At 35.9% G+C, this 27,711-nt stretch overlaps 5 protein-coding genes and 1 non-coding gene across 6 annotated transcripts; 4 read left to right on the plus strand and 2 right to left on the minus strand.

Moving 5' to 3' along the window:
• Positions 1 to 4,684: 4,684 nt before the first annotated feature.
• LOC127898768 (small nucleolar RNA R71) lies at positions 4,685 to 4,788 on the plus strand. The gene has a single exon (XR_008050602.1). It is a non-coding gene; the product is annotated as a small nucleolar RNA R71 (small nucleolar RNA).
• A 5,175-nt stretch (positions 4,789 to 9,963) lies between these two features.
• On the plus strand, positions 9,964 to 13,292 carry LOC102625344 (uncharacterized). Its single transcript, XM_006475765.4, has 8 exons — positions 9,964 to 10,162; positions 10,426 to 10,538; positions 10,979 to 11,050; positions 11,454 to 11,489; positions 11,858 to 11,903; positions 12,208 to 12,295; positions 12,768 to 12,825; positions 13,043 to 13,292. The coding sequence occupies exons 1-8, from the start codon at positions 10,084 to 10,086 to the stop codon at positions 13,091 to 13,093; spliced, it is 543 nt and encodes a 180-aa protein (XP_006475828.1). The 5' UTR covers positions 9,964 to 10,083; the 3' UTR covers positions 13,094 to 13,292.
• A 1,559-nt stretch (positions 13,293 to 14,851) lies between these two features.
• LOC102625062 (chaperone protein dnaJ 49-like) lies at positions 14,852 to 17,284 on the minus strand. Its single transcript, XM_006475764.3, has 2 exons — positions 15,953 to 17,284; positions 14,852 to 15,239 (listed from the first exon to the last, which is right to left on the minus strand). Exon 1 carries the CDS (start codon positions 17,041 to 17,043, stop codon positions 15,967 to 15,969), a length of 1,077 nt encoding a protein of 358 aa, XP_006475827.1. The 5' UTR covers positions 17,044 to 17,284; the 3' UTR covers positions 14,852 to 15,239; positions 15,953 to 15,966.
• Positions 17,285 to 18,262: 978 nt separating this feature from the next.
• LOC102624768 (ribosome biogenesis regulatory protein homolog) lies at positions 18,263 to 21,833 on the plus strand. Its single transcript, XM_006475763.3, has 8 exons — positions 18,263 to 18,456; positions 18,748 to 18,898; positions 19,813 to 19,864; positions 20,085 to 20,213; positions 20,381 to 20,498; positions 21,012 to 21,195; positions 21,306 to 21,419; positions 21,534 to 21,833. Exons 1-8 carry the CDS (start codon positions 18,368 to 18,370, stop codon positions 21,696 to 21,698), a joined length of 1,002 nt encoding a protein of 333 aa, XP_006475826.1. The 5' UTR covers positions 18,263 to 18,367; the 3' UTR covers positions 21,699 to 21,833.
• Positions 21,834 to 21,977: 144 nt separating this feature from the next.
• On the plus strand, positions 21,978 to 25,108 carry LOC102624496 (adenine nucleotide transporter BT1, chloroplastic/mitochondrial). Its single transcript, XM_006475762.4, has 3 exons — positions 21,978 to 23,364; positions 23,922 to 24,083; positions 24,192 to 25,108. Exons 1-3 carry the CDS (start codon positions 22,825 to 22,827, stop codon positions 24,666 to 24,668), a joined length of 1,179 nt encoding a protein of 392 aa, XP_006475825.1. The 5' UTR covers positions 21,978 to 22,824; the 3' UTR covers positions 24,669 to 25,108.
• A 602-nt stretch (positions 25,109 to 25,710) lies between these two features.
• On the minus strand, positions 25,711 to 27,650 carry LOC102624216 (hypothetical protein). Its single transcript, XM_006475761.4, has 5 exons — positions 27,369 to 27,650; positions 26,927 to 26,975; positions 26,609 to 26,671; positions 26,457 to 26,521; positions 25,711 to 26,009 (listed from the first exon to the last, which is right to left on the minus strand). Exons 1-5 carry the CDS (start codon positions 27,486 to 27,488, stop codon positions 25,914 to 25,916), a joined length of 393 nt encoding a protein of 130 aa, XP_006475824.1. The 5' UTR covers positions 27,489 to 27,650; the 3' UTR covers positions 25,711 to 25,913.
• Between the last annotated feature and the right edge of the window lie 61 nt (positions 27,651 to 27,711).

The following is a 27,711-nucleotide window of genomic DNA, read 5'->3' on the forward strand; positions in this document are numbered from 1 at the left end:
TTTCAATTGCCCCATGTGGAAAAACAGTATGAACAATAAATGGGCCAGACCAACGAGAGCGTAACTTACCTGGGAATAGGTGCAAGCGAGAATTGAATAAAAGCACTTTCTGACCTGGAGTGAACGATTTTCTCATAATTTGCTTATCATGGAAGACTTTCATTCGTTGCTTGTAAATCTTGTCATTTTCGTACGCGTCATTGCGAATTTCTTCAAGTTCTGCCAGCTGTAATCTTCTTTCTGAGCTGGCTTGCTGCATGTCAAAATTGAATTTCTTGATGGCCCAATATGCACGATGCTCGAGTTCCACAGGTAGGTGGCAAGCTTTTCCATACACTAGCCTGTAGGGTGACATCCCAATCGGGGTCTTGAAAGCCGTTCTATATGCCCATAATGCATCATCAAGTCTTAATGACCAATCTTTCCTGTCTGGCCTCACCGTCTTTTCTAATATGTGCTTTATTTCTCGATTGGAGATCTCAACTTGGCCACTGGTTTGCGGATGATACGGGGTCGCCACTTTGTGTGTGATTGAATACTTTGTCAAAAGTGCTTTGAATGCTTTGTTACAAAAGTGGGCACCAGCATCACTGATTATTGCTCGAGGGAATCCAAAGCGTGAAACAATGTTACTTTTCAAAAATGCTATCACCACCTTGTGATCATTGGTCCTACATGGAATAGCTTCTACCCATTTTGATACATAGTCAACAGCAACCAATATGTATTGATGACCAAAAGACGGGGGAAAAGGTCCCATGAAGTCGATACCCCATACGTCAAAAATCTCAACCACTAAAATTGGATTTAGTGGCATCATGTTCCTTCGCATAATGCTCCCCATTCGTTGACACCTATCACATGAAGAACAAAAAGTGTAAGCGTCTCGAAATAGTGTTGGCCAATAGAAACCACATTGTAAAACTTTAGTCGCTGTTTTCTTAGCACTGAAATGGCCTCCACAAGCTTGTTCATGGCAGAATGAAAGGATATTCTGAATTTCATTTTCTGGGACACATCGTCTAACAATTTGGTCTGCACAATACTTGAACAAATACGGGTCATCCCAAAAGAAATTCTTTATTTCCGCAAAGAATTTGATCTTGTCTTGCTTGGTCCAATGCTCTGGAAGTTTACCTGTAACAAGATAATTAACTATATCAGCATACCAAGGTAATACTTCCACACTCATTAATTGTTCATCTGGAAATGACTCATTTAATGGTAATTGTTCTATTATTGTGTCAAAATGGAGACGAGAGAGATGGTCCGCCACAACATTTTCTGACCCTTTCTTATCTTTGAATTCCAAGTCAAATTCCTGCAAAAGTAACACCCAACGAATTAGTCTAGCTTTTGCATCTTTCTTTGTGAGAAGATATTTAAGAGCAGCATGATCTGTGAACACAATTATTTTACAACCAATGAGATAAGATCGAAATTTTTCTAATGCAAACACTACTGCTAGCATTTCTTTTTCAGTAGTTGAATAGTTCAACTGTGCATCATTTAATGTCATACTAGCATAGTAAATAACATGGGGAATTCAATCAACTCTTTGTCCTAATACTGCTCCTACTGCATAATCAGATGCATCACACATGAGCTCAAATGGTAATTTCCAGTTCGGGGCCTGAATGATGGGTGATGATGTCAACAACTGTTTTAATTTTTCAAACGCCATAAGACATGAATCATTAAAGATAAAAGGTACATCCTTAGCAAGTAAATTGCATAAGGGTCTAGAAACTTTGCTAAAATCTTTAATGAAACGTCTATAGAAACCAGCATGCCCAAGGAAAGATCTTACTTCTCTGACTGTTTTGGGTGGAGGAAGATTAGAAATGAGATCCACCTTGGCTTTGTCAACCTCAATACCTTTACTCGAAATGATGTGACCGAGAACAATACCTTGTTTTACCATAAAATGACATTTCTCCCAATTTAAGACCAAGTTCTTCTCGATACATCTCTGCAGAACTAGTGTTAGATGATGTAAACATTGATCAAATGAATCACCAAAGACAGAAAAGTCATCCATAAAGACTTCAAGAAATCGTTCAACCATATCAGAAAAAATGCTTAGCATGCATCGTTGAAATGTAGCAGGTGCATTACATAATCCAAATGGCATTCTCCTATATGCAAATGTGCCAAAAGGGCAAGTGAAAGTAGTTTTCTCTTGATCTTTTGGTGCTATGGGAATCTGATTATATCCTGAGTAGCCATCTAGAAAGCAATAAAATTCATGGCCTGCTAATCTATCAAGCATTTGATCAATAAATGGTAAAGGAAAATGGTCTTTACGTGTGACAGAATTCAACTTTCTATAATCAATGCATACACGCCATCCTGTAGTTACTCTAGTGGGTATCAATTCATTATCAGCATTCGTAACTACTGTGACTCCTGACTTTTTGGGGACAACTTGTACAGGACTGACCCATGAACTATCAGAAATTGGATAAATGATACCTGCATCTAATAGCTTAAGGACTTCAGTTCTAACAACTTCTTTCATGTTAGGATTTAACCGACGTTGCATCTCCCTAGTAGTTTTAGCATTTTCATCAAGGTGAATGTAATGCATGCAGTCTACTGGGTTTATACCTTTAATGTCTGCTATGGTCCATCCTAATGCCCCTTTGTGCTCTTTCAAAACATCCAACAACTTACCTTTTTGTTCGTCATTGAGAGATGCTGAGATGATTACCGGTAGAGTACTTTCTTCTCCCAAAAACGCATATTCCAAAGTGTTGGGCAATGGTTTGAGCTCGAGTTTCGGTGGTGATTCTGATGATGGAATGAGTTGCTTCTCTGATGGTGCTAGTTGCTCAACTCTTGACTTCCATTTATTAGTGTCCATAGATGGTGCTGAGTCAAGCAGGGCATTGACCTCATCAACCGATCTGTCAATATCAAAATCAAAACCAAAGTGAGTTAAACATGTTTGTAAAGGATCATCACTAAGGTTTGAAAGAAAAGTGTTATCAACTAATGCTTCGATTAAATCCACATCAACAATTCCATCATCTGCACTGTGAGGTTGTTTGGCAATGTTGAAGATGTTCAGCTCCATAGTCATGTTGCCGAAGGACAACTGCATATTTCCAGTTCTACATTGAATGTGAGCATCCGCAGTTGCCAAGAAAGGTCGGCCTAGAATAATGGGGATGTGCTTCCTTGAATCCTGTATTGGTTGAGTGTCAATTACAATGAAGTCAACAGGAAAATAAAATTTGTCTACCTGGATAAGCACGTCCTCCACAATACCACGAGGTATTTTTGTGGACCGATCTGCAAGTTGTAACACCACTGGAGTTGGGTGTAATTCTCCCAGTCCAAGTTTCACAAACACTGAATAAGGTAACAGATTTACACTAGCTCCTAAATCCAACAAAGCATTCTCAATTGTGTGGTTCCCTATACTACATGAGATAGTGGGGGAGCCTGGGTCTTTGCATTTTAAAGGAATTTTATGTTGGAGTATAGAACTAACGTTTTCTGTTAAAAATGCCTTCTTTTGAACATGCATGTTTCTCTTTTTAGTACAAAGGTCTTTAAGAAACTTGGCATAAGATGGAACTTGTTTAATAGCATCAAGCAAAGGGATGTTAACACTTACCTGTTTGAAGATTTCAAGAATCTCACCTGTGGATTTTCCCTTTTTTCCTTTGGCTAACCTCTGAGGAAATAGAGCTTTGGGAACATATTCTTGTGGGTTGGTTTCTTCTTTCTCCTCCGGTGATGAGTCATCAACATTCACAGGTACAATTTGATTTTCTTTTGTCACTGGCATCTCCACCTTGTTGTCGACTTCTTTTCCTTTTCGCAAGGTCATTACTGCTTTGACCTCTCCATGCTGTTGTGGTGAACTGGTACTTGCTTCATGTACTCCTTTAGGATTAGGCACTGGTTGACTTGGAAACTTACCTTTCTCAACGGTCATTGCCAAGGTCTGAACTGAAGAAGCAAGTTGTCCCACCATCTTCTCGAGGCTTGAAACTGATTGGGCTTGTGAATTGAAGCCTGCTCTCAACTCATTTCGTAGTCCATCAATGGTGCGATTCTGTTGCTCAATCGTGGAGTGAGTAACATTCTTGAAATTTTGGAATGCATCCTCCCATGGTCTGGGTTGAGAGTAGTTCTGGTTCTGATTGTATGGTCTGAATGGGGGCTAAGAGGCTTGAGGAACTTGAGGAATTTGTTGCATTGGTGGAGCTGGAGCTGCTGGTCCATTCTGTTGGAATCCTTGAGACCATGAAAAATTGGGGTGGTCTCTCCATCCAGGGTTATATGTGTTGGAGTATGGGTTGTAATTTGATGGCTTTCTCATTACACCTATGGCATTGGCTTGATCTGAGTATGAGTCCTGGTCATGTGGTTCTGTTGATTTAGCAGTCGATAACGATGCTATTTGTCGAGCAAGACCTTCAACCATCTCCTTGACTTCTTTGATTCCCGAAGTTGACTCGCCAATTTGAACCTCATTTACTCCCTTAATTCGTCTAGTATTCCTGAGTGATCGACTCCGTTGTTGGGAATTATCCGCTTGTCGCTGGAAGAATTCCCAAATCTCTGATGCACTTTTTGACATTAGCTCTCCTCCACTTGTCGCCATTAGCCATTCTTGCACATTTGGCAATAATCCCTCCAAAAGTATTGGCATTGGTGCCATTTCTCGTACCCATGATGTGGACACTTCAAGAGTAGCCCATTGAATCGCTCCCATGTTTCGAAAAATTGCTCGTCCTCTCTCTGGGTAAACTCCGAGATTTCCCTGCGAATAGCATTGGTTTTATGCACTAGGAAATATTTATTTAAAAATTTTGTAACCATTTGTTCCCATGATGAAATGCTATTGGCAGGTAAAGTATTTAACCATGAACGAGCTCTATCCTTTAAAGAAAATGGGAATAGTCTAAGTTTGACATCATCGTCTGAAAAATTTTCATATTTAAAAGTTTGACAAATGGCATGAAAATCATTCAGATGATTATATGGATCCTCATTTTCTAGGCCATAAAATGTGGGGAGACAATTTAGCACACTAGGTTTTAATTCGAAACTCCTAGCAGCTACATTTGGGTATCTTATGCATGATGTACTCAAATTAGCTAAGGGACTGAAGTAGTCCTTAAATGGCCTCTCTTGTGGTTGCAAATCCATTTTATTTTTAACGTGTTTGTGTGTGCGAAGTGTTTTTTCTAATTCAAGGTCTATAGGTTCAAGATTAGGTAATAATGACCTACGACCATGCATGCAAAATAAATAAAATAAAAATAAAGATGCAAACAAAACAAAAAATAAAGATGGGAACAAAACAAATAAAAATAAAGAAGAGGGAGAAATTACGATACTAACCTTATTGCGCTATTACAACCTTTCTATAAAAATACACAAAAATAAATACGTGAAAGAAATTAACTAAAAATTAAATTAATAAGATAAACAAAAAAAAAATTACAAAGAAAAATAAATGGAAAATTAAATTACAAAATTTTAAAGAAGAGAAAAAGAAAAGAAATACTAACCTTTAAATGTAGATTCACTTTTTTTTCTTTTTTTTTTAATAATAAAAAAAATACAAGAAAACAAATAAAAGAAATTATTCACAAAAATTAATTCTATGAATTAAAATTACTTACCTCCCCGGCAACGGCGCCAAAAACTTGTTGTGCAAATTTTAATGTACTCGCAAGCGCACGAATCTGTTGTAGTATAGATTAATGGTGACGAGTGTCGATCCCACGAGGAGGTGGATTTTAATTGTGTAGAATTAATTTTGTGAATGGGTGATTGGATTTGTGGTGGAAATGATTGGAATATGCTAAAACTTAAATTAAAATGGAGAGAATAAATTCTAAAATTGGTATTGAAATGGTGAGAATAAATTGAAGAGAATTATATTGAAATGACGTACTTGGGTATCTGGATCCGTATCAACATGCATCATGGGCTAAATATTCCTTATTAATGCCAATTAAATCATGAGGGGGGAATCCACACCTCATGAACCACGCTCTAATCAATATGGTGCTAAGGGCTTATCGTGCCAAATAATAATAACCTTATACTAGAGAGCCGGTGTAACCAAGGCGGTATCTAGACAAGATTAGTATTATTTGTCGACGAGAAGTCAAAACATCCACAAAAACTAGAGGGGAAGAGAAAATAAATTTACCAAATTAAGCCCATGACACATGTTGAGACTTCACCTTCAACCCAAGCTTGAAAGAAAATTAGCCACTCATAATTGAACTAGGGGCAAAATAGGAATTTATTAAAATACAAAGAAAATACAAGATGGAGAGGGAATTACAGAAAACAGAGTCCAAAAATGGATTCAGAGATATCAAATTAGGGGGGGGGAGGCCCCCTTTTTATAGATACATGGAGTAAATCATGGCCATCGGATTAAAAACAATTTGGACGCTCAGGATTGCGCCACGTCATCAGTCAACAGTCCACGGTTTGACCACGCGGATGAACAGTAACACGGTTTGACCCGACTTTGAACAGTAACGCGGTTTGACCCGGATGAACAGTAACGCGGTTTGGTTGAAAATAATCCTGTGTGATACATGCACCGTACGCGAGATTTTTCGTCCACTGATATGCTGCCACGTCACCATCAACAGTACATAAGAATTTTGGTCCAACAGGATCGTGACACCTCATCAGTCAATGCCACATCATCGGTCAATGCCACGTCATCATCCGTCTATGTGAACAGTGTCGTGAACAGTAACGTATACAGTACCGTACACGTGAATAGTACCGTACATGTGAATAGTGTCATTTTTCCTTTTATGCTCCTCCTAAGGTTTTCGACCGTCCTGAGTTCAAAAGTGATGTCCGTTTTGCCGTCTGATCTCTCCTTTATTGTGAAATGACTATAATGCCCCTAAAATACATAAAATACTTAATTAAAATAAAACACATGTAATTAAATCACAAGAAGGTTAAATATATAAAAGTAAGGGTTGTTAGTAAGACTTAAAATGTAAAATGACGGTTTTCTCCTTTATAAATATGCATTTTCTAACACTCAACAATAATCTCTTGTTGTAAAGGTCCATTGACACCTTGGAAGTCAATTGTAAGCGTTTGAAGCCTTGGGAGGCTAGCTTAGTGAAATCCTCAAGCCCGGTGTGCTTGGAGGCGTGGACGTAGGCGGGGATTGCCGAACCACGTAAAAATCCTTGAGTTTGCTTTCTCTTCCCTTACTCATTCATTATTGTGCTTTTATTGAATTTATTGTTTTCGAATTTATTAAGGCATTAGATTAAATTGTTGTGTGGTTTGCCTAGGATAATTTTAAAATCCCAATTCACCCCCCCTCTTGGGTTGCCTAGTTAGTATTTCATCATTATTATTATTTAACTTGGTTAATTGTTGGGACAATTGGACCAACCTAATCCGTGGCAAACCCCTATCGCCTTGGGGCACAAGCATCTAAATTGGGTTTTTTGATGGGTTTAGCCGTTTATAGATGCATTGATGCAAGCTCTTAATAATAAAAGTAATAGAATATGAATTTTGATTACACTGATTGCATTCCCTAATTAGAGAAGCGGACTCAATTTTAATTATATATTGTGTATAACGTATTATATTTAAATTTCTAAGAAATAAATACATACATACATACATACAAATACCTCCCTCTAAGGCTTGTCACTAAAATCGAATCATAAGAAAAGTAGTAAGTAAAAATTAATTTGGAGTTCGCTTGCCTCAAGTAGTATGAATTATCAACAACTTATTAGTTGAGTTGATTGACATATGATCCAGTTATTTTTGAAATAAAAGGTTCGAATCCCTCTCAATTGTGAGAGTAAAATAAAGAGAATTATACTCTCTAATGTTGACAATTTAACTCACAAATTTTCTATTGCTCATCTGATTCTAGATTTAAAAAAAAATAACACAAAATTATAATTTTTCTAAGGGTGAAATTATTTAAACCCACTAAACTATTCACTAAATTTATTTAAAAATTTTAAATTTTACTCAACAAACTCACATAAATACTCAATACACCCTTAATAATCTCAATTTATATAAAAATAATATTTTTACTAATTAAACCCATTAAATTCATTTATAATTACTAATTGATTTAGGTCTTATGAACGCATAAGGATACAAATTTGTGAATTTATTTTTGTTTCATTCACCTCACAACTCATTTTACTTTGCTTGTATGCATGCACATGTAGATTGAAAAATAAAAGAAAAAAGTTAGCAGTACACTAAAACATATGCAAATGAACAAATTAACATGCATGCTTCTTTTCTAAGAGCCACATGATGATATGCAACTGACTGAGATTTGCTCAAAACATACCAAAAAGGGAACATTAAAAAAAGTAAACAAAAATGAAAAAGAATAAATATAAAATATTTCAAAAGTTTCTAGCATTAGTCATTTATCTCTCCTCGCAATGGCATGCTCATGTTAACCTAGTGTCATATGTATTAAAAATAAAAATAATAATAATAAATGAAACAACCTACTGCATAACTTAGGGTGCGTTTGGGATTGAGGTGCTGTAGCTTTTAAGCTACAGCTGTTGTGAAAAAAAAGCTGTAATTATGAAACAAAAGTTAATATTATATAATAAATATAAATTTTAAATAATAATTTTGATAAAATTATTAAAAATATAATAAATTTTATATTATACAAGTGAAAATTATATCAATATAGTTTAAAAGCTACAGCAGTTAGTGTTTACCAAACACTTTAGTGCTGTAGCTTTTAAGCTACAGCTGCCCAACCTCAATCCCAAACGCAACCTTAATTTATTCAACTTTTGATGTAATAGATATAACTGAATTACTCTTACCATTTCATATTAAGTGAACAATCTTTTTGGCTAAATAATACTAAGGGTTATTATCATTTTACTACTTTAAAAATTGTCAAATATCAAATTATTACAATAAATATTGTCTCCTATCATTTTTCTACTATCTCTTTATAAAAATATCATTTTACTTCTTTTCCGCTACAACCATTAGTTGACTAACAAAATACTAATTTTATCCTTCATGATTCAAAAAAATAATAAGATAAATTTGTAATCCATATATCATAATTCCAACAAAAAGAATTATGTTGGTATTGTATATCCATTTTAATAAATATATTACAAATTTATTTTGTAAATAAGTTTCAAGTATTTTTTTAATCATGAAGGGTGAAATTAGTATTTTATTAGTCAACTAACTGGTCAATTAACGGTTATAACGGAAAAGTAGTAAAATAATATTTTTCTAAAGATGTAATAAGAAAATGATAGGAGACAATATTTGCTGTAATAATTTGATATTTGATAATTTTTAAAGTAGTGAAATGATAAAATCCATAGTACTAACTCAAAAGCAGATAGGTCATGACAGCCATAGGTTTGTATTAATTATGATTAATGGTGTTATATCTAAAAGAAAGGTACACCCAAAATTAATTATCTGGTTCAATTTTTTTCAAAATTTCAAACTATGTTTCAATAAATTAATAAGAAATAAAAAATATTAATTTAGGATTTAAAAAAAATATAATATTTAATGTAAAGATAGATTCAAAGAATAATTTTTTTTTTGTTATATATTAGTAGGGTCAGGCTACAATGCAACTGTGGTACCGTGCCACAGTTGCACCAGTCGTTGGATCCACTCAAATGAGTGGAGTCCACTTAAATAAATGGGAATTCAATGGTTGGGTGCAACTGTGGCACGGTACCACAGTTGCACCATAGTTTTATCCATATTAGTGTTGGTAATTGTAATTTAATTTAAAATTATTTTGAAAAGTGGGTTCAGTAAGTAGATTTTTTGGATTCAAATAACCTGCACATTTTACAATTAAATCATAAAGACGAAGAAAAAATACGAGACGAGTACACATGGCACAAGACAATTGACAGGGCCACGCTACGGTGGCCCACAGATGGAGAACAAGTAGTCAAACATAAGCAACTGATTTTGACAAGCCTCCCTATAAATTGCAGCTGGTGCAATCCACAGACAGGGCTGAGCTTCGGTTTAGAGTTCGGAGATTTAATCAAAAGGAAAATGGGTTGGATTGGAGAGAGCATCGAATCCGTCAAATCCATGAAGATCAGAGACTCTCTCTTTCAGTTTATAACTCTCGGTTTGTCTCCTTCTTTAGTACCATCAATTGTTGTATATACTATATAGAAGCTTGATGCTAGCAAATGTAAATTTTGATTAATATCCGAACAGTCTTCAATGACTTTGCTGCTTGGTGTATTAACCCTACATCGAATTTCACATAAAATAACAGATAGCATTGCCGAGATCTTTTCGTGTACAATTGTGTTGGCGCACAGTTCCAGTTGTATTAGGTGCTTAATCCCGCGAGGGGCTTGTTTGTTTTGCACTGTCTTTACACAGGCATGATTGTTTCATCGGCGTTGATCATATGGAAAGGGTTAATGTGTATAACTGGAAGTGAATCACCTGTTGTAGTTGTGCTTTCCGAAAGTATGGAACCTGGATTCCAACGGGTGAGTTTTTATTACTTATTTGTCTGAACAACAATTGTTGAAAGAGCATCAATGGGTGACTCGTTCGAAAATTGTTTTAGCGACTCAATGGATCTCAGTTCAGAACAAACTGGTAGCAATTATTGGCAGTTCATTTGATGCCATTCTCTCTATCTCTCTCTTTTGTATCTGGGTATGTACATAGACCAGAGTGTGCTAAAAATAACTGTTTTCAAATAGTCATGTTTGCATCTGATGTGTTGGTCGCTGTATTATTACTCTTCATTGTCTTCATGTAATTTTGAACTTAGAGATTTGCATAGATGTTCCTGAAGTTTAATCCTAAGTCACCAGTATTCTGCTTTGTCATTTTTTTCGCTTTTGGAAACCAAGTCTAAAGCAGCTTTCTGCCTGGAATAGTTTCGAGAAGCTGAGCCTTTTGAATTTCATTTTTCATACAGGGTGACATTTTGTTTCTGCAAATGAGCAAGGACCCCATTCGTACGGGAGAAATTGTCGTATTTAATATACAGGTATGTTGTTTATCCCCAGCAATTATAGCATGAATATTGTGGAAAACTTATTAATGGAGATTCAATTTTGATCTTGCTTGGACCATCTGACTTTAGCATTATTTATGGAACATTAACTGTCTCTTGTAAGGATTAATCTTCATCCTTTTGATTAACAAAATACTTAAGCTTCATTAGCACTACTTCTTCATTTTTTATTCGTTATATCTTTAAAGGAAAAAAAGATTTGAGAGCATTTATACAACATTTAACATTAGCTACTTCAATTTACTTAGTAGGTTGCTACTGTAATTCACATTGCTGTATGTTTCTTTTGCTTCTTTCTATCCAGTCTGTTCTTGCTACTTGTTTTAATTGTATTGAACATTTGTCCTTCAACTATATGTTTTCCATGTTTTTTCAGGGACGTGATATTCCGATTGTCCATCGAGTAATTGAGGTAAGAATAACGGATGCTTCATATTTTTTCAGCTGTCTCACATATAGCAAAATGAAGGGGGAGAGGAATTTACGAAATTATTGGCTGTCTACTGTGGAAATCTAATTCAGATTTCAGGATATTCTGATTCACATACCTTTGGCTTCTACTCTCTTTGATTTTTACCATTGATGGCTTTAAAGCTTGTGGTTGTTTTTTTTTTTTTTGGGTTCTTGTGGGGTGTGGAAGAGGCATCAGATTATGGCTACTTATGCTTCTGATAGTGTTTGTGTCTTAAAATTCTAACATTGGATTACATTTGGCTCGTACTGCTGTATACACTGATGTTCTTTTAACAACAAAATTGTATCTTATGTACACATTTATAGGTTCATGAGCAGCGACAGTCCGGCGAAGTTCGTATCCTCACAAAAGGTACAACATTTCTCATGTCCATGTAGTTACTTGTTGACAATATGGAGTTGACTGAATTTCATTCCAACATTCTTGTCTTGCCAAGCACTAAAGTCTTTTTGTGAACATAACTTTTTTATTCGTATGAGTATATTTGATGTTTATGGAAAGCAAACATAACATGCAGTCATCGTGAAATTTCATAAACCCTTGCAGGAAATGTTCCCAGATATTTTGTATATTCCTTTGCTTTTTTATATATGTATGATTTAATTATTCATTCAGTGGCTAATTTTCTAATATCTTGATTGGATACTTCTATCAGGAGACAACAATGATGTTGATGATAGGATGTTGTATGCTCAAGGCCAATTTTGGTTGAAACAAGAACATATCATGGGCAGAGCCGTAGGGTAAATTTGACACCTATTAAGAAACTTATTATTTCTAAGCTTACTGTATTTGACCTATTGAACTAATATTTACATTTATTAGGAACATCTCATGGTGTCCAAGTTAGTTTATATGACGCATTGCATATTAACTTTTAGATATAGCTTTTATTTACTTTTTGGTCTTGATAACATAATGTGGATCCTATGTATATTTTTATGTTTGCTGTATTAATAACTGATGAATTCATTTTGCCTAACTGAATTATTCCAATTTTAGATGACAAAAGTTGCATCACTCGTTGAATAAATGTCTATATAAACAAGATTGATTGTTTACATTTTATCATCCTTACTTATTTTCCTTGTATATCAATGTTAGAAATTACAATTTGCTTTTGTTATTTTCAAGAGACTTTGTTCTTTGTAATGGATCCCTTCTATTCTGAAAAACTTGATCTTCATGAAGTGTAATTATGCCTTCCCTCTGCAGGTTCCTTCCTTACGTTGGTTGGGCGACAATCATCATGACTGAAAAGCCTATCATCAAGGTTTGGTTTTGTTGGACTTTTTAGAGCACTTACAATGACAAATAGAATTTTTTTTTAAAAATAAAAATGTTTCAACCTCAGGAAATTGCTTCAAATCACACATATCTGTAGTAAGATTTTATTACAAACATTTTAATTGGTATTCGGAAAGGAAAAAGGCAAAAGTCCTCTCTCTCAAACTGGTTATTAACTTTTTTTTTTTTTTTAATTCTTGCAGTACATACTAATAGGGGCTCTGGGGTTGCTGGTCATAACGTCGAAGGATTAGAGATCCAACACATTTCTTCAAGTCTCGACTCATAATTTTGACCATTTTAAACTTCCTTTTTGAAATAGAGAAAAAGGGCACAAATGCTTGATTCTTAGAGATTCAGCACGGTGTGCCATTGTGTGAACTAGCTTTTAACATCAATTTGAAAAAAAAAAAAAAAAAACAGTTATCCACAGTGGTAGGATTTTGCTTTTTATTGATAGATTTTCTGCTTTTGGTAACATAAATCTTGTGCTGGAAAATGTCTTCTTTTCGAGTTCATGGCCTTTGGCATGTAGCTTCAAGATCCACCACCAAGACAGCCCGCTAAACTAATTGTAATTCGTTCTCCCCAGCTTTAAAGCTTGTAGACTAATCGGTCGATTGAAGAAGTTATTCACGGAGCATCATCGACAAGTTGACACAACGCAATTTGAGCAAGTAGTCAATACAAAGTTGACCTTTCTGACCTTTCCAAATAATGCCCTGAGAAATACTTGTCGATAGTTTTCTCAAGTTTCAACGAAAGCAACTTTCCTGCCATTTGGGGTGGTGAAAATCTGAATATTTAGGAAGAGAAATTCCTTTTGAACCTTCGTTGCACTGTTGTCTCGTCTGTCCAACGGTAGCTGTCTTGTCTGCCGAGTGAAAGCATTCTCTTGGGAGAAGCTCGCATCATTTAGGTGAATTTTAAGGCAAGCTGACTTCAGAACCACCAGCAGTTGGTCCTTTCTTGGGAAAGAACCACGACGGAATCTGAAGAACCACATCCAGTCCATAACAAATCCAATAAAAGTCAGCAAGACTGCCAATGGTTCGGATTTTCAAATCTTGTTTCTAAATTTAACTACGAGTGGTTCCGCTTCTCTGTTTGGTTTGTTTATAGTACAAGTTGTTGGGTCTCATTCTCATAACCATGCCATGTCTCGTTGTCCACCCACAGCTTAAAGACGGGATCAAAGAAAGCAATTGCTATAAGCCCGGATAACTTTAATTACTTGTACAGGCACACTTAATTAAACCCAGTTGCTGCCTGCCATTTGGGACGGGTGTCGAGGTACGTACCCAGTTACAGTAATCATTGAATCATGTTACAGGGATGACGACTACCAATTAGCCAAGCCATTGATGATTAATTAGTTATAATCAGACGGTGTCAATTCTAGCAAACTAGAGTTTCAGTTAACTTTAGTATCTGTGGTCCTGTGGATGCATGGGAAACTTTTGAGACAGCTGATTATTTGATGTTCGGTGCAAAACACTATCTGTGTATCACTAACCTATAATCTATCATATCAGGTAACATCATGAAGTATCCGATCCATATAATAAAGAACCAGCTCGCAGATAATCAGATCCCACAATTTCAGAGAAAGATTCAGCTGTCACCAAGGCCAAATTTGTGAGGTTAAAGGCTAATTCTAAAAACGATTCTAAAATCGATTCAATGTACAATCAGAGAATGATAATAAAAATCGAAAAGAGACGCTTTCTTCCTTTCTGCATAACTAGTCCACATACCATCCCCAACACTTCATCGTACAAGTGGGTCTCCATTTCTAAAGATAGGAATAGAATGAACAACAAAACCTAAAATCCTCGCCAACAAAATTAGTAAGTTACCAAGACTACTGGTCAGAAGAGTTCACATGCCAAATAATAATATTCTTAGTCAGCGAACCTAACACAAGTTGGCACCAGGTGAATACCCAAATCATCTCAAGCTTTGCAATAACAAACCGTGCTAATAAGCATACTAAGACCAACACGAGGATATCAATTGAAATGAATTATTGTGCACCGATTAAACCAGAAACATTGATTGGTTCATATACATAAAAGCAGAGGATACCCAAAATAAAATTTCTACAGAATCAATAATATGTAATGTAAATATCAATTTTGAGACTTCCGCAGAATGAATCCACACTCATCTCCATCAAGGCCAGAGTTACAAGTATTTCTACCGGTGCAATTTATATGACACCAATAGTTTAAAGCTGAAAAATTACGAACTAAAGGTGCAAAAGGTATAGACAATAACCAGATTTGACAAAGATAACTCCAAAAATCACTAGTATTATCCTTCCTCCTGTGTAGATTTCAAAAGCTATATTTGATCTTCAAAATGGCAAATGTTGAACAAGTAGACCAGATAAGCAATCTGCAAAAGAAAATTTAAAATATATAATTTTAAACAGAATTGGATATCCGCTCTACTCTTAACAAGAGCCAAAATACATCTGCCTAAAACATCATCAAACAGCTAGAAACTGATAGTTAAGGTTCATAATGCGTAATTAGACATCCAGCTGTTGGAGCATCATGGGCAACAACAGACCCTAGAGACAGTTAATTGCGCTCAAAATTTCTTCAAATATCCATCAGCACATAAATTATGGCATTAAAACAAATAAATTCTCATATACAAACCATTTACAACAATGCTTAAAACTTCATTACACAAGAACAATGTTCCATTTCCCGAGGATAGGATCAACTTTATGAAAGATTTGAACATGCATTAATTGAATGTGGGAGAAAATTACTTCAGTTTTGCTTCAGCTTGTTTCATTGAACCAGATTTCAGTAACATGATTGCTACTCCTATCTGAATAATGAATATCATAGCAGCACAATCAAGCTAACCTTTATGCAGATTACTACAGAATTATTGTCATATTTACCAAAATGCTGAGCATTCCAATTCTCAACCCACAAGCACAGAAAAAAGGAATAGAAAGAGACATATATCTAAAAAAAGTGAAAGAAACATTCAATTCAATCGTTCAAACGAATAAAATAACTTATAAAGCTTAACTGACATTCACAATAAAAAACAATAATTTAAATCATGTAAATTCAGTAGCATTATACCTTGATTCGACTCATCAAGCTGGTGAATACTGAAACTTCTGCCACATGTCACAATGGGGAGTCTCCTTTATAAAACCCCACTGCTGCCGCTGAATCTCTAACCGGCAATTCTGTGCAAGAATAGTAAAGTAATCCTTTTCAACTTGCTTTTCCAGCCTCACTCTCTGAACACTACCCACCGGATAGTCCTGCTCAAATTTGCTAGACTTCACATAAAAATTCACCCCTCTTTCCGTTGTAAACTTGTACTCATAAGGGTAAGACCTCGACAAGGCATAAATTGGATCAGAAGACGGCAAAAACTGCAAGAGAATTATCAAAATCACAGGCAACAACTGAATCAAGGCACGTAAATTAAACCCATCGGAGCCATTACGATCAGCCGTTCCCGTGGCCACTCCCTGCCCGAAATTAAAATGCCGAAACTGAGTCCTGGCTGGCGGCATTCCCCCGAAGAAAAAGTTCCTAAAAATCTCCTCAGCATCAATATCCGAATCATAAAACCCGTTAAACCCACGGGCGGCCCGAGTATGAGTCCGTGGCTGATAAACGGGCTCATCTGACCCAGTAATATCATATTTTTTCCGACTCTCATCGTTGCTCAAACACTGAAACGCCTTTGATACCGCTTTAAAGGCTTCTTCGGCGCCTGGAGCTTTGTTCTTATCGGGATGAACCTTCAGCGATAATTTTCTATAAGATTTCCGTACATCTTCGACCGTACAAGATCTTTCAACCCCTAGGATTTCGTAAAAATCTTTCGTTTTCTTAATCTGTCTCACGATCGCGATTTGCTCTTCGGTGTACGCCGGAGAGGACGAAGAAGAAGCTGACGGAGACGCGCCAGTTGATGGGCCCCGGTGTCGGATCGTCGATTGATCGGACGGCTTTGAATTGGGCTCTGCGGACGGGCCGTTAGGGTTTGTGTTGGGGTCGGACTCGATGGATGAGATGATGTCGTCAACCGGAAGAGAAGGATCGAGGCGGCGAGCCTTGGACAGAAATTTGATCGCACGCGCTCGATCGCCTGATTCTAGCGCTTCTTTGCCGATTTTGAAACATTTCAAGGCGTCATCTTTATTCCCATCCATGATGAAAATTGAAAAACCACACAAGAACAAATAACACAATATATATATAAATATCACAAACCCTAATCCTAATTTATTGCCGATTGCGAATCATAATAGTGTTAATATAATGGATCTGACATAAGAATTTGAATTTGAGGGGTTCAAGGATTCAGGGGGTGGTGTCGTAAGTTGAGGGTAAGGAGGAGAAGGAAGAGGAGAAGTGTCAATGAAATTATCGTCTTTCTGATTAAAGTACGTTGGCTGAGTTTTAGGATGTGTTTGGATACTCGACGGTTCCTACTTTCTGTTCAACTTAGAGCAGTCAACATTACGGAGTAACCAAACACTGTCTTTTGTCGATTTTTTGTTAGGGATTAATTTCGTATTATTCCATTGATTATATTTAATTAGACCTTTATTTTTAAAATTTCAAATTACCTTCAAGTTTTTCATAAAAAGATTAAAAAAATCATCAATTCACATAGTTTTTTCTTTATTTTTGAAAAAGAATAAGGTAATTTAGAGATTTTTAAAAGTGAAGATGACAATTTAAAAATAGTAATCCAATTTTAACCTTTTAATAATTAAATTGTATATAATAACATTTGCATCCCTGTATTTTTTTACAATTTACAATTTTGTTATATATATATATATTCATGTAAACTTGAAATTGATTTTTTTTTTAATTTTTAAGATATTAAAATGAAGGTATTGTATCGTCCTTTAATTTAAAATTTAATTTTTTTAAAGTATGTGTTGGATATCAAAATAATAAGAGAATATAAGGGATAGGAGATGGGTTCAAATATTTATATTTCTTTAGGAAAAAAATTTCAATTCATACAAATTTATGTTCACAAATAGTAAAGGTCGAAAAGGAAATTTCTTATGGGCGCACAAACAGCGATTGACATCTCATATTTAATCCGGTTGTTGATATCTTTAATTTCACTTAGATTTTTGTTATGTTATATAATTATGTAACATATATGATTATGTAACGTAACAATCTCCATCCACTTACTCTCTATTTATCCCTAAATTAAAGATAAAATTATTCTTATACCCTCCAAATGAGAAAAAATTCCTTAGGTCCTGACCCAATGGGAGTATGGGACTAGTGTGAATGAGGAAATAAATGTATCCTTTGTTGAGATATTTAAAGGGTTAAGGATTTCAATGTTATTAGCCCAATTACACACTTCACAAACAAATCATAGCTTCATAGGGCACACCAGATGAAAAACAAAACTTTCCATAAAAACGACGTCGTGAGTTTGCTGTCGTTTATTTAGCCGCCCTCGTTTGTGAAACCCTGAGAACTCGAAACTGCTAAGCAATGGAGTCCCAAAATCAGTACGAAGTCGACCTCGGTAATCTCTTGGCTTTCAACCATTCTCACCACTTCCCATCCCTCCCCTCTTCAAGGTTTGGCTTCTTCACCCGTCCTTTTTTTAATTTGTTTTCTTTTTGTTTTAATATATTCACATATTTGCAATTTTCTGTTGTGTCTGTGATTTCTCGACAGTGTGTGCGGCCGTTTTGTTTTTTCTTTAATTATTTTCCATATATATTGTGTGCAAGTATTTCCAAGTATACCAGCTAGTTTAAGCTTATTATCATGCAACTGTTTAATATTTTTGTTTTTGTGATTTTGTTGTATTTTTTGGTTTTAGGAGGTTGATTTTGTATTTTATGTAAAAATCTTGATTTGCTTAGGGAGGAACTAGTAAAGGAATGTCTAGAGGAGGGCACGAAGTTGGTTCAAGCCATTGCAGATCGTCTTTTTAACTTACCTTCAACAGAAGATGTAGATGGCCCTATTGTCACGTTGCCTCCACCTACAACTAAATTGCCTAGATCGAAGCATGTAAGCTATCCTTTCTATTCGTTATATCGCCCAATTGTAGTTCTTTATCTACTTCAGTTTGGGTTGGCTACAGATACTTCATTGTTTTATAATTAGTAGCAGCAAGGCATGTGCATATATTTATTGCTTTTGCTAAAAATTACTGATTTTACATTTCTTTTTGTTTTGTTTTCTTTTCTTTTTGGCTACTCAATATGAAGTATGATATTATGCTCTATTAGTTCTCATGTACCACAAACTTTTGCTGATATGGGTTCGTCTAAAAAGCATTTGCATGATTAAGTGGGAACAAAGGATGCAGAAATTAGAAGTGTATAACTCAGTCCTGATTTTGCATGAAAATGATTTTAAGGGTTGTCCCTTAATTGTTTGGAGCGCTGTTTAGCTTTTATGCAATTGTTTGAAGAAATCATCTGAAAGGTTGCTTGTCCGCTTAATCAACAGTTCACTTTTAAAATGCAGTAATCCATTAAAAAATTGTAAGAATAGTAAGTTTTCCCGCAGAGAGGGCCATTTAGTGGTGCTGTTTGCTACCTACTGTGAAATACATATCTGCCAGTGGTTTAATAATGCGGTGCCAGAATATAGAAGTGTTTAATTATCCCTTCTGACCATCAATGTGATGCTTCAAGGTGAACATTATTTGAACCAAGGTTTTCAACTATTTTTCAATGACAATGATATGGTAAATGTATTTTTCTTTTTATCCATGTGTTTTATTATTTAATTAAATGGTTGATGAAAGTACATCGCTTTTTTGCCATGGTGATATCATCTGGATTAGTACACTTGTGGCCATTGCTACTTTGCTAGCATGTTCATCTGTCTACAGCTTTGTAATGCAAAATTTCTGAGATGATGTCTTCTGCTTCCTTATGTTCAGTGTGTAAAACTTTTTATTATTTCTTTTTCAGCTACCAAAGCCTAAACCTCCTACAAAATGGGAATTGTTCGCCAAGAAGAAAGGTCAGTTATATGTAATCATCTTCAGCATTCATGGCCTTTTTTCCTGAATGTTTTGGTTATGACAAAGTAAATTAAGCAATATGAGGATTGGGCCTTGGATAATCAATCGAATTAGTTTTAATATTTTGGATGATCTTGATTTGTCCTTATTTATGTTTGATAATTTAATCGTTTTTACAGGTGTCAATCACTGATGAAAAGGTTTTGAGATATTTTGCAGGTATCAAGAAGCGTAAGAAAGACAAGGTTGTTTGGGATGAGCAAACTGGTACTTGGAAACGTCGCTTTGGTTATGATCGTGTTGATGATGATAGAGATGTGCCCATCATCGAGGCCAAGATGACTGATGGTAAGTAGTTAAACGATCCATGTTGCAATTTAAATATGAAGTAAAGGTACCAAGATAATGTTGCAACTGAAATTTAAATGCTTTTTGCTTTTGGAACTGGAAATTCTTATCATATCAGACCAATTTATCCTGTCGTGAAAAGACTTTTATTGAACATTTACCTTCAGAGCCAGGAGAGGATCCTTTTGCTAAGAGGCAAGAAGAGAAGAAAAAACGAGTTGCTAAGCAAGATAAGAATCGGTTGCAGAACTTGAAACAAGCTGCCAAAGTTGGTGCTTTGCCAAGGTTTTGCTCTGCCATTTCTTGTTAAGGTTTCTTGTGGCATAAATATGTACACATATTTTCATGCATTGCAATGCATCAAGCCCTTCACAGCTTTCATCTACAGAAGATTTTTCTTGTCAATTTTAATTAAAGAAACTGGATTTTAAAATTGGTTTCACTTTGTTTATTCAAATGCGAACCTATTGGTACTTATAGGATAAGTGATCTTTGAGTTAAATGAACTATTAGGTTGTGGATTGTGTGTTTTGATTTGGTGATCTTCTTAAAAGTTGGGTTTATGTCCTTGGGCTTCAATAGTCTTGCATCATTGGCAGTGGCTCCATGCTCTCTTTTTTGCTGGTCATGGAACTTTCGGTCCAAATTGTTACATTTCTTCTATTCTTTTGTTTTCTTTTCCTTTTGCTTTCTGAATGCAATAGAGAAAATGGATAATTTTTAGGCTTGTTTCCAGTGCTGCACCTTGCACACGTTAGTGGTATTGTAAACAAAAATTGAGTAAACTTTTTTTTGTAGCCATGTTCAACTAGCTGCCACAGCTTTGCCCATAACTGGGACCCAGGCTGCACCTAAGAAGTTTACCAAACATGAGCTAGGGGATGTAGCTGGAATTGCTGCAACTTCAACAGCTAGTGGTGGTAAATTTGACAAGAAAGTGCCTGGAGAAAAAGCTCCTAAACACCAAGGAAAGCATCGCAAGGTTTGTACACCTAGCCCTTTACTGCAATTGCTTCAAGAAAGTGACCCTTTTCTGAAATGTCTCAAAGGATAGCTTGAATTATTCAATTGTTCTGTTTTGGTTTCATTCAGTTCCTACCGGTTGTGGAAGGGTCAGGGATAGGCTCTCGAGAGAAGGAGCAGACTGATAAAGTCTTGAACAAGCTATTCTCTAAACATTCACATGAGATTCTTAATGTTGAAAAGGTATGTTGGAGCCATTTTGTAATGTTCCTCTGGTTTTTGATGTGGTCTCAAGTATTCAAAGACTCATTTTGGGAAATTTGCTCACGGTTTGAATACGTGTTGACTTGGATATAGGCTGTTACCGCGTACAACGTAAAGAGAGAGAAAAAACAGAGGCTGAAACACAATAAGAATGTAGAAGACAAGTCTTTGTCGACTTCAAATAAGTTGAAACCAAAGAAGCAACTGAACAAGAAGTCTGCAAAGAAGGGATCTTCTAAGAAAGGCAAAGCAAAATGAAGTTAATAGTTAGTGATAACTGCTGTAAGCTTGTAGAGTTTTTGATTACATTCTACAAGGGTATCAATTTGGAACGGAATGAAGATCGTGCAAGTTTTATTATGTATTTTCAGGCAGAGCTCGTTATCCTCTTTATTTACCAGCTAATTAACTTCAATCAGTGTGTTTATTAGCTGTTTCATAAGGATTTGCTACACGATCTTCAGTTCACAGCCTGTACACGTGGCCCAAAATGATACAATCTGCTTCTGGACAATCTAATACAACCTTTCAAAATGAGAAATATCGATTCTATCCGAACCTTGTGGTATCTATCAGCTGCAGCGTTATTCTCTCAATTGGGAGAACCAGACGCAAATAGTGACAAAAAGAATGGGTGATTTCAAATTTTCAATCTTTCATCCGAAGCAAGGCCAAATTTTTTTCTTAATGTAATGAAAACCAACTTTGTAAAACCAATGTTAGGCTGCCAGAAGTTGATTTGGTTTGAAATTGGACGGTTAGTATTGGGGTTAAATTGTCGTGCGTGTAAAGATATAGTTAATCCTGGCGGGCTTTTTAGTATTTCAGTATTTTTCTAGTAGGGTTAAAAGAAAGTGACAGTATCCAAAGCAATAGCGTAATTGTGACTTTGTCTTCCGCAAAGGGGCGCCTTTCGGAGAGTGAAGCAAGAACATCATACTTCGCTCTTTTCTCTGCTCAACTGTGGTGAGCACAGAAAGAGAGAAGAATCTTTCTTTATTGCGTTCATTGAAGCCATCTTGCAACTCTGATTACAGAATATCTCGTATACTTTTATTCTCTATTTTCAAACTTGTTGCCACCTTGGCTCATATTCGTTCTTTGGTCAATTTGTTCCATTCCCATCAACCAAAAGTTGTTCTTTTTGGTACCCATTAGCATAAAACCATTTTTTTTCCAAAGGAATGGTATAATTATAATAAGGGCTGGCCTAAAGCAATCCTAGGAGCGAGAACACGGCCACGGCCGCTATCTCCTGCCAAGGAATATAGGTTTTTTTTTTTCTTCATCAAACATCAAACTATACAGTATTTATACAGATGAGTGGTTCTGTTTATTTCTTTAACTAGAAGAAAATACAAGTGTTTCAGGCTTTCAGTTAATAATGGGGAAAACAAGTGTACAAGTTCCTCAGTATAGTAACAAAGATGTTGTGTTTTCTGGTTCTGGCATCAAGCTTCAATGCAGTTCTCGGAAGAGTATTGGTTCCAAAAGCTTCTTTGCAAGTATTGGAGACGCTGCAAATTCTTTGGAGAATAGCGCACAACTTCCATTTATTAATTTGCTTTCAAAACATATGTCTCTGCCTGAACCGAGTTTTAGGATTGATAGGATCCCACAATTAGCATTGGGTGAGGTATTAGAGGCTGGAGAGAAGGTTGTAAAGAAGGAGGTTGGCTTCAAGATGAGAATTAAGATTGGAAATCCATCGCTAAGGAAGCTGATCAGTGGAGCGGTAGCAGGTGCTGTGTCTCGCACAGCTGTTGCTCCATTGGAGACTATAAGGACACATTTGATGGTGGGGAGTTGTGGGAATTCTTCCGGTGAAGTGTTTGATGCCATTCTCAAGAGTGACGGTTGGAAGGGCTTGTTTAGAGGCAATTTCGTTAATGTCATCCGGGTTGCACCAAGCAAGGCTATTGAGGTGAGTGATCTGCCTTCGATATTGTGTTTCTGATATTCATGTAATTTAACCCAATACTTTATTCTGTTTAATTGATACACTGCTAAGATTAGTGATACACACACACACGCATATACATATACATATACATATATTTTACCTATGTATTAAAAAGGACTTGGGACTCTTTTTATAATTGTTCTGAAATTCTGTCTGGTGTATTTTGCTTTTGGTGTTGTTTAACCCAACATCCCATGTAGGGAGACGTTGATTTTGTTTCTCCTTCTTATTGTTACATTCCATTTCTTCAAGAAAGGTTTTTTTTTTAATTTTTTTTGGAAAAAAGAATTACCTATAATTTTTTCAAGAGTAGGGTTCAGTGATCTTGAAATTATTGATTGTTTGTTTCTCTCTGTCTGACTTGTTGACTTACCCTGTATATAATCTCCTTTTGGCAGTTTGCTTTGTTATTTCATTGGTATTTATAAGTCTATTGGTTTGTGATCAATCTAAAAAGTGTTGGCTAAGAAGTTACATTTGATGTTTGTGCAAAAACGTTTTCTGGTGGTACCCTGCAGTTGTTTGCTTATGATACGGTTAAGAAGCACTTGGCCCCTAAACCTGGAGAAGAGCCCAAGCTTCCTATTCCTGCTTCGTCAATTGCAGGTGCTGTTGCTGGATTTAGCTCTACCTTGTGCACGTACCCACTTGAGCTACTTAAAACCCGAGTAACTATTCAGGTAAACTCAAGACATTAATATGATTAATTAAGTTAAATTTATTAACACATCTTATTTCACATAGCCAACCGCACCTCAAGTACTTGCGGCACTTTAATCTGATTGCAGAGAGGAGTGTACAAGAATCTCTTAGATGCATTTTTAACAATTGTGCGGGAGGAGGGACCTGCGGAGCTATACAGAGGCCTTACTTCCAGTCTAATTGGAGTAGTTCCATATGCTGCCACCAACTATTTTGCTTATGACACCCTGCGAAAAGCTTACAAAAAGGCTTTTACGAAAGAGGAAATCGGAAATATCGTGACTCTTCTAATTGGATCAGCAGCGGGTGCAATCTCAAGTAGTGCAACTTTTCCCCTGGAGGTGGCTCGGAAGCACATGCAGGCAGGAGCTCTGAATGGAAGACAGTACCAGAACATGCTTCATGCTCTTGCAAGCATCCTTGAGAAGGAAGGTCTTCCAGGTCTGTACAAAGGCTTGGGGCCCAGCTGCATCAAATTGGTCCCTGCAGCTGGGATTTCTTTCATGTGCTACGAGGCATGCAAGAAGATACTGATCGAGAAAGAAGAGAGTTTAATTTCCTGAAGGGAGTTCCTAAATGAGAATGGACAGTTTTGAAGTTCTGCTCACTTTCTTGGAAGAAGAAAAGCAAAAATATTTTTAGTAGTAATTTGCTCATTCTATTGGTTTTGGATTTCCTTGACCAAAGTTAAAGCTGATCGCTTGAGGAGGCTTATAGGGATTTAGAATTTTAGATATTACATTTTGCCTTGTTTTTTAGTTACAGTCGGGTATGAGAACTCAGATGGGAAGGTTCTTGGTAGGTGTTGTTTGAAAGAAACAATATTCCCCTTTAAATGGCAGACTTTAAAGCAGCAAATTTTAGCTGCATGTCTGCATGATCAATAAAGGGTTTTAACTGTATGGCCAATGCCAATGGTGATTGAATTACCCCCACTTTTCAAATTCTTTACGTATTGTAATACCAAAGCCATCAATCACCTGACTGTTACGTTACATTCTTCCGTTCTGTTCTATTCCTCAGTTGCTTAAATTTAATTCTTCTACATCCAAGGTTACCGAGATTGCCAGCTAATCAACCTATTTAGAAAAGTTCATAATGTCAAGGAGTCCACAAATCTGCAATCGGAATCTGCAATCGAGCCAGTGTCGCGGAAAATTATCGCAAAGGCAAGAAAATAATTTGGTTCACCTGGAGCCAGCCAGGTGTTAAGAATTGGTAAAATAGATGGAAAATACTAAAATGAAATAAAGAAATCAACCTCCACACATGCAAAGCTATACATGATGGCGAGTTAAATTCCAGCAAGCACGGGCCATGCCGACCAACATATCATTGATGAGTGTAAAAACAAGAGATTCTAAAAGAAGTAATTTTCAGAGCCCACGATCGTGTTAACATTGAATTTCTCGAAATGAAAAGGACACTAATGATAGTCTAGTGTTCTTAATGCCAAAGCAATATTAACCAAAGAAGGATAAATCAATTCTGACTAAACAGAATGCACATTGAGGATTGAAACAAAGCCAGTCTTTCACTCACTATGTAAGATACCAAAAAAGAACCCATACATTGAAGGTGCTTAACAAAATTGGAGACAAAAGATAGAATAAAAAAATCACTAAATAAATTTTGAATACTAAATATGGTGTTTCTACACTCTTATCATAAAATTCACAATTACAAAACAAATTTAGGAGAATCATGAACGCAAAGCCAAAGATACCCCAATAATAAAAGAAAGTGACTAATTAAGCGTTCACCAGTGCTAGAGCATTAAAAACCAGATACTAAAATCCAAACTCATCTCAACTCTGTTCTTCACCATCGCCAACATCCCTCTCCTCGGCAGCAGCAGCCATCAGTTCATCAAAGTTTGCTGTCTTCTCCAGCCATATTTCAATCTGAAAAGGAGCATCACAAGAGCAAGAATCAGCTCCTGAATGTGATATTATAAAAAGAATTCTGTATCACATATATTCCAATGACCTGAACATCAACACAAAATATTAATCATCCTAGAGGGAAATCAACATTGCTGACAAAACCACGTCTACCAAATATAATGTACACAGAATTATCCAAAAATATGATGACCTAAGATCCTCCAAATCACCAGCTTTAAATAAAAAAGTCCCTCCAAATCACCATCAAAATTTGACTACACTGGGAGAAGGACGAAGAAGCAGAAACTCTAAAAGAAAAAGCTATATCGTCCATTCTTGCAATTTCTGAAAATGAAGGTATATGAAGAGGACCATCCACAGCAGGTTTTTATGTTGCATGTATGATACATTAGTAAACCATGCAGAAATTGAAAGAAAGCACAAAAAGATAAAGCATCCATTTACCTTGGCTTTCTGGACGGGTCGTCCTCGAGATTCATCCCTCATATCAACTGTCGAGGTCATGATCTCTGCAAGAGTACATGTTAATTACTGAACAAAGTGAAACTTCATCGGTGGGGTAAAAGATGTCTTAACTGGAAATTAGAAAATCTTACTCTTCTCAACAGCCAAACCATTGTTTTTCAGAATTTCAGCAACTGTGACAACTGTGGCAATAGCTGCAGAAATAACAAGAAAAAAGAAGCTTTAAGCGCAGAATAAGCCATCATAAACATTATGTCAGAACAAAGTAAGAAAGACTTGTTTGAGCCCAGTAATGGCATTGGCATGGACTAGATGGAATAAAATGCATTCAAATGAAAGCTAATTCAAGCACAAGTATGTTTATCGAAAAATGTAAATGATAAGACATCACATGATATTGAAGAAATCAGGAGCAATAAAAACTTTTCACAGGATAAACAAGGGAATACCCATTCCAAGGGCAGAGAGCTCCACCTCATTGTGCTGCTGCATATACCTCTGCAACCAGAAATAACACAGAACCAAAGGAATTATGAACTGAATAAAATGTTAAATTTTTCTGAAGCATAGCACACAAACCTAAATTAGATGCACCCACACATCATCAAGAACATAAAACCCAGATCCCAAGATAAAAAAGAGAGTAAAACCCTAAACTACAAATAGGTCTCAACAGAAACCTAGTAAGACATATTTCTTATATATATATATTCAATATGTTTCAAAAACAAGAAAGAAAGAAAAAAACTTAGTTAACAAGGCCAATCAAACGAATTGGACACGATACCCTAAAGCCAAAAATGCCAAGAATTGCTTCTATTTCGTTTCATACGGTTTCTGAGCATCCAAAGGCAGTAAAACAAATCTAAAAATAAATAAAAAAAAAGATACCTTCGCGAGATTGACGTAGAAAAACAAGGGCTTCTTGGTATTAGAAACCTGAATTCGATTCTTCTTGTTTGCATCTACGGCCAAGTTCATGTTGTTTACTCCCTCTGTAATTTCTTCCATTTTAGAACTTATTACCCAAAACCCTAATTCTTAGATTTCTCTGTTTTGGTGAAATTATTATGAGCAAAACTTAAAGCTACAGAGACCCGCAGGTTACTTTGTTATTTTAGTTTTGCTTTATATGGAGAAGGTGAAGCTTGAGAATTGAGATTGATGTGCCTTTTTCCTAGGGTTAATTTCTGTCTACGCCCAAAAAATTGTAATATACATTAAATAACCCCCT

The sequence above is a fragment of the Citrus sinensis genome, chromosome 1 (genome assembly GCF_022201045.2).
Source record: "Citrus sinensis cultivar Valencia sweet orange chromosome 1, DVS_A1.0, whole genome shotgun sequence".
Lineage (NCBI taxonomy): Eukaryota > Viridiplantae > Streptophyta > Magnoliopsida > Sapindales > Rutaceae > Citrus > Citrus sinensis.

Excerpts from the sequence above, each read along its gene's own strand:
- LOC102625062 (XM_006475764.3), bottom strand. The coding sequence starts at position 17,043 with ATGGATGGGAATAAAGATGACGCCTTGAAATGTTTCAAAATCGGCAAA.
- LOC102624496 (XM_006475762.4), top strand. The coding sequence starts at position 22,825 with ATGGGGAAAACAAGTGTACAAGTTCCTCAGTATAGTAACAAAGATGTT. Across the intron at positions 23,365-23,921 it reads CACCAAGCAAGGCTATTGAG|TTGTTTGCTTATGATACGGT; the intron begins GTGAGTGATCTG and ends GGTACCCTGCAG. Across the intron at positions 24,084-24,191 it reads AAACCCGAGTAACTATTCAG|AGAGGAGTGTACAAGAATCT; the intron begins GTAAACTCAAGA and ends ATCTGATTGCAG.
- LOC102624768 (XM_006475763.3), top strand. The coding sequence starts at position 18,368 with ATGGAGTCCCAAAATCAGTACGAAGTCGACCTCGGTAATCTCTTGGCT. Across the intron at positions 18,899-19,812 it reads AATTGCCTAGATCGAAGCAT|CTACCAAAGCCTAAACCTCC; the intron begins GTAAGCTATCCT and ends TTTCTTTTTCAG. Across the intron at positions 21,420-21,533 it reads AGATTCTTAATGTTGAAAAG|GCTGTTACCGCGTACAACGT; the intron begins GTATGTTGGAGC and ends ACTTGGATATAG.
- LOC102624216 (XM_006475761.4), bottom strand. The coding sequence starts at position 27,488 with ATGGAAGAAATTACAGAGGGAGTAAACAACATGAACTTGGCCGTAGAT. Across the intron at positions 26,976-27,368 it reads TCTACGTCAATCTCGCGAAG|AGGTATATGCAGCAGCACAA; the intron begins GTATCTTTTTTT and ends TTCTGGTTGCAG. Across the intron at positions 26,010-26,456 it reads GACCCGTCCAGAAAGCCAAG|ATTGAAATATGGCTGGAGAA; the intron begins GTAAATGGATGC and ends GCTCCTTTTCAG.
- LOC102625344 (XM_006475765.4), top strand. The coding sequence starts at position 10,084 with ATGGGTTGGATTGGAGAGAGCATCGAATCCGTCAAATCCATGAAGATC. Across the intron at positions 11,904-12,207 it reads AGTTCGTATCCTCACAAAAG|GAGACAACAATGATGTTGAT; the intron begins GTACAACATTTC and ends TACTTCTATCAG. Across the intron at positions 12,296-12,767 it reads ATCATGGGCAGAGCCGTAGG|GTTCCTTCCTTACGTTGGTT; the intron begins GTAAATTTGACA and ends TTCCCTCTGCAG.